Raw genomic sequence first — 3465 nt, forward strand, 5'->3', positions numbered from 1 at the left:
TATTTTTTTAACTATTTAAGATATTTACATTTAACTATTTGTAAATATTTTCAAGCATTTATGTGAACTTAAAAGTATCATATATATTCTGGATGTTTTTATATATATTAAATCTAAAAATAATTAATATATATATAATTACTTATTTGATGGTACATATAAAATACAATTAATTATGTGATAACACATATTTTGTAACCTATGATGACACATATAGGATATATAATAGTGATTAGGGGTGGGCGTTCGGGTTCGTTCTCGGGTCTTTTTGGGATTTCGTATTCAGTTCAGATCTTTGAGGATTTGGTTCGGATTTGGATAACCAATTTAAATAAGTTTGGTTTAAATATTTGGATAGATAATTAATAATTATTTAAGTATTTTTTGAGTTTTTAGTATTTTTTTAACTATTTAAGATATTTACATTTAACTATTTGTAAATATTTTCAAGCATTTATGTGAACTTAAAAGTATCATATATATTCTGGATGTTTTTATATATATTAAATCTAAAAATAATTAATATATATATAATTACTTATTTGATGGTACATATAAAATACAATTAATTATGTGATAACACATATTTTGTAACCTATGATGACACATATAGGATATATAATAGTGATTAGGGGTGGGCGTTCGGGTTCGTTCTCGGGTCTTTTTGGGATTTCGTATTCAGTTCAGATCTTTGAGGATTTGGTTCGGATTTGGATAACCAATTTAAATAAGTTTGGTTTAAATATTTGGATAGATAATTAATAATTATTTAAGTATTTTTTGAGTTTTTAGTATTTTTTTAACTATTTAAGATATTTACATTTAACTATTTGTAAATATTTTCAAGCATTTATGTGAACTTAAAAGTATCATATATATTCTGGATGTTTTTATATATATTAAATCTAAAAATAATTAATATATATAAGTATATAAATCTATTTTGGATACCCAAAATATTTCGGTTCGGATCGGATTAGGTTCCAGTTCTTCAAATACCAAAATTTTGAATAATTCGGATATTTAATCAATTCCGGTTCAGATTTAGTACTACTTATTCGGATTGTGATCGGTTTGATTCTTCGAATTCGAGTTTTTTGCTCAACTCTAAATAGTGACATAAAAAGAAAATAGCATTATATTTTTTAAAAAAATACATCCGTTAATGGAGGATGAGAGGAAGAAGCTTGTACGATGAAGAAAGAGACATGTGGGTCAGGAGAAATCTGATTGGTTAAGGTTGTTTTGTGGGCCATGTAGGTTGTTGAATTATGGTTGGTTTATTTAATTGAAGAATAAATGAAAGGCTAGTTTGGGGAGTGCAAGGATAAAAGGGTAGGAAGAATAGAGAGGGGGCAGTAAGAATTCATTTAAGGGGGTATGGGTTATTAGGAGTTAATCTCCTTAGTATATGTATACGAAAATAAAAATCTATCGATCGATCAAGCGTGTCTTAGAATCTCAAAGTTTAGAAAACCTAATGGATCATCGGGAGGCGGAGAAGCAGATAGTGACTGTGGCCGAAGCAGCGGCAAAGATCGATCCTTGTCATCTTATGGATCACCTCGTCAAAGCACTGGTAAGAAGTGCAATTTGGATCTCAATCGGAAAAAGAAAAACCAAAAAATTCAATTTTGTTTTTCCTCTGTGGTTAGAGAGAGGTTTGGCGTCCGAAGGAGCGGTTATCGAGGTATACCGATTACTTCGCAGAGGCACTCTCGGGAGTATCGTTCCCATGGGTGAAGATGTTCAAGGACGCTCCTTTGTCCACTCTCATCGATGTGAGCTCGTCGAGCCCAGGCTTTGCTTTGATTTTCCAATAAAATAAAATTTTTTAAAAAAAAGTCTCAGTCTTTGATCATCTGTCTCTTGCAGGTTCCCTTGTCTCATATTCCTCAATCTGTCTACCGAACAGCACTCAACTGGCTCGAGCTGCCTCCAGTTAAACTTGAGGATTTCTCTGCCTTTGTACTGCGTGCCTTTGATCTGATCCTCGTTGATTTGGAAGCACAACAAGGAGGTGGTGACGACTCCAAATCTCAGGTGGGAATGTTTGTTGCGTTAGCCATCGTTCTGCGTTCTAAACCTCAGGCTTTGACTACTGTCTTGCCCATTCTGAGAGAGAATCCCAAGTACCAGGGACAGGACAAGCTTCCCGTTACTGTTTGGATGATGGCTCAGGCCTCCCCAGGTGATCTATGCCTTGGCTTGTATTCATGGGCACATAACTTGCTACCCCTAGTCAGCGTCAGTAGTAAGAAGCGTTGCTGTATCCCTCAATCTATGGATCTCGTCCTTCAATTCGTTGAGGAGATTCTGTCGCGTCCAAGGGCTCGGACCATACTTGTAGATGGAGCTCTTAGGGAGCGAGACCCGCTGATTCCAGTTTCTTCATTTGAGATCTTGTTGCGTCTCACCTTCCCCGCTCCATCTGCTAGAGTAAAGGTAAAATTTTATTTATTTAAACTAAGCCTTAAATAAGTTTGTTGATTCTGATCGCAATCATGGTCTCTGTACAGTCTACAGAAAGGGTTGAGGCTATATATCCCTTGCTGAAGGACGTGACTCTTTCACCATTTATGCCAGGAGAAAGCAACGCCGTGAAGCACATGTTCACTTTTTCCTTGAGATCAGCCAGGAGAGGTATTGTTACAGGAAACCCTGTTTTAGCCGAGGAAGCCACATCGATCGCTATCTGGTGTTGTGTGACTGAAAGCGTTGACTGCTTTGAGCACTGGGACATTCTCTATAGGGAGAATCTAGAAGCTAGTGTTGCTCTTCTTAAAAGGCTGCTAGGCCAAAGGAGGGTTTTCCTCAGGCTATCAACATCACCAAGCGATTCTCTCACTGTCAATCAAACTATGGAGAGCTTCAGGCGTAAGGTAATCCATCTCCTCTCTTTACTCTTCTTGTTGATTGTAAGCTGTGTTTTCCATCTCTGACCTCACTCACCTGCCCATTTTTTATGTCTTTAGAACAAAAGAGCCATCGCTGAAGGAGGAGCCAATTGTTCTCTTTACAGAGAAGCTGACAAGTACTGCACACTGATCTCCAAGAGTCTCTCCCGTGGAAGTGGCGGCTTCAAATTGACACCTATTACTGCTGTGGTTCTAGCCGCTGCCGGAGCCGCTGCCGGAGCTGCTGCTGCACTTGTTGTATTAGCTTAATTAAAACATATTAACTTATGATTCCCGTAGATGTGGTCAATAGCTTTTACAGAGAAACTTAGAACATCTAGATTATTAGTGTGACAAGCCATCATTTACCCGAAGCTTTGGTTCCTTTGTCAAAGGGTTATTGCATAAGATCGATTGTTCTTGCCTTGGATTTGGTGGCTTTTCCACACCACAACCACTCTTGGGGAAGGGAAAATATAGGAACAGTGTGATGAGCATAATTAGGAGGATCCTCAAACGATATAAAGCCATGCCAATCAACAATTATGAACCTAGAGCTCAAGAAGAT

General features: G+C 37.1%; 1 protein-coding gene across 1 annotated transcript; it reads left to right on the forward strand.

The window, feature by feature from the left end:
• The first annotated feature begins 1416 nt into the window (after window positions 1-1416).
• Window positions 1417-3245, forward strand: LOC106300094. Its single transcript, XM_013736167.1, has 5 exons — window positions 1417-1579; window positions 1656-1781; window positions 1876-2445; window positions 2520-2882; window positions 2976-3245. Exons 1-5 carry the CDS (start codon window positions 1481-1483, stop codon window positions 3165-3167), a joined length of 1350 nt encoding a protein of 449 aa, XP_013591621.1. The 5' UTR covers window positions 1417-1480; the 3' UTR covers window positions 3168-3245.
• Window positions 3246-3465: the final 220 nt, after the last annotated feature.

This window comes from Brassica oleracea, chromosome C6 (genome assembly GCF_000695525.1).
Source record: "Brassica oleracea var. oleracea cultivar TO1000 chromosome C6, BOL, whole genome shotgun sequence".
Classification (NCBI taxonomy): domain Eukaryota; kingdom Viridiplantae; phylum Streptophyta; class Magnoliopsida; order Brassicales; family Brassicaceae; genus Brassica; species Brassica oleracea.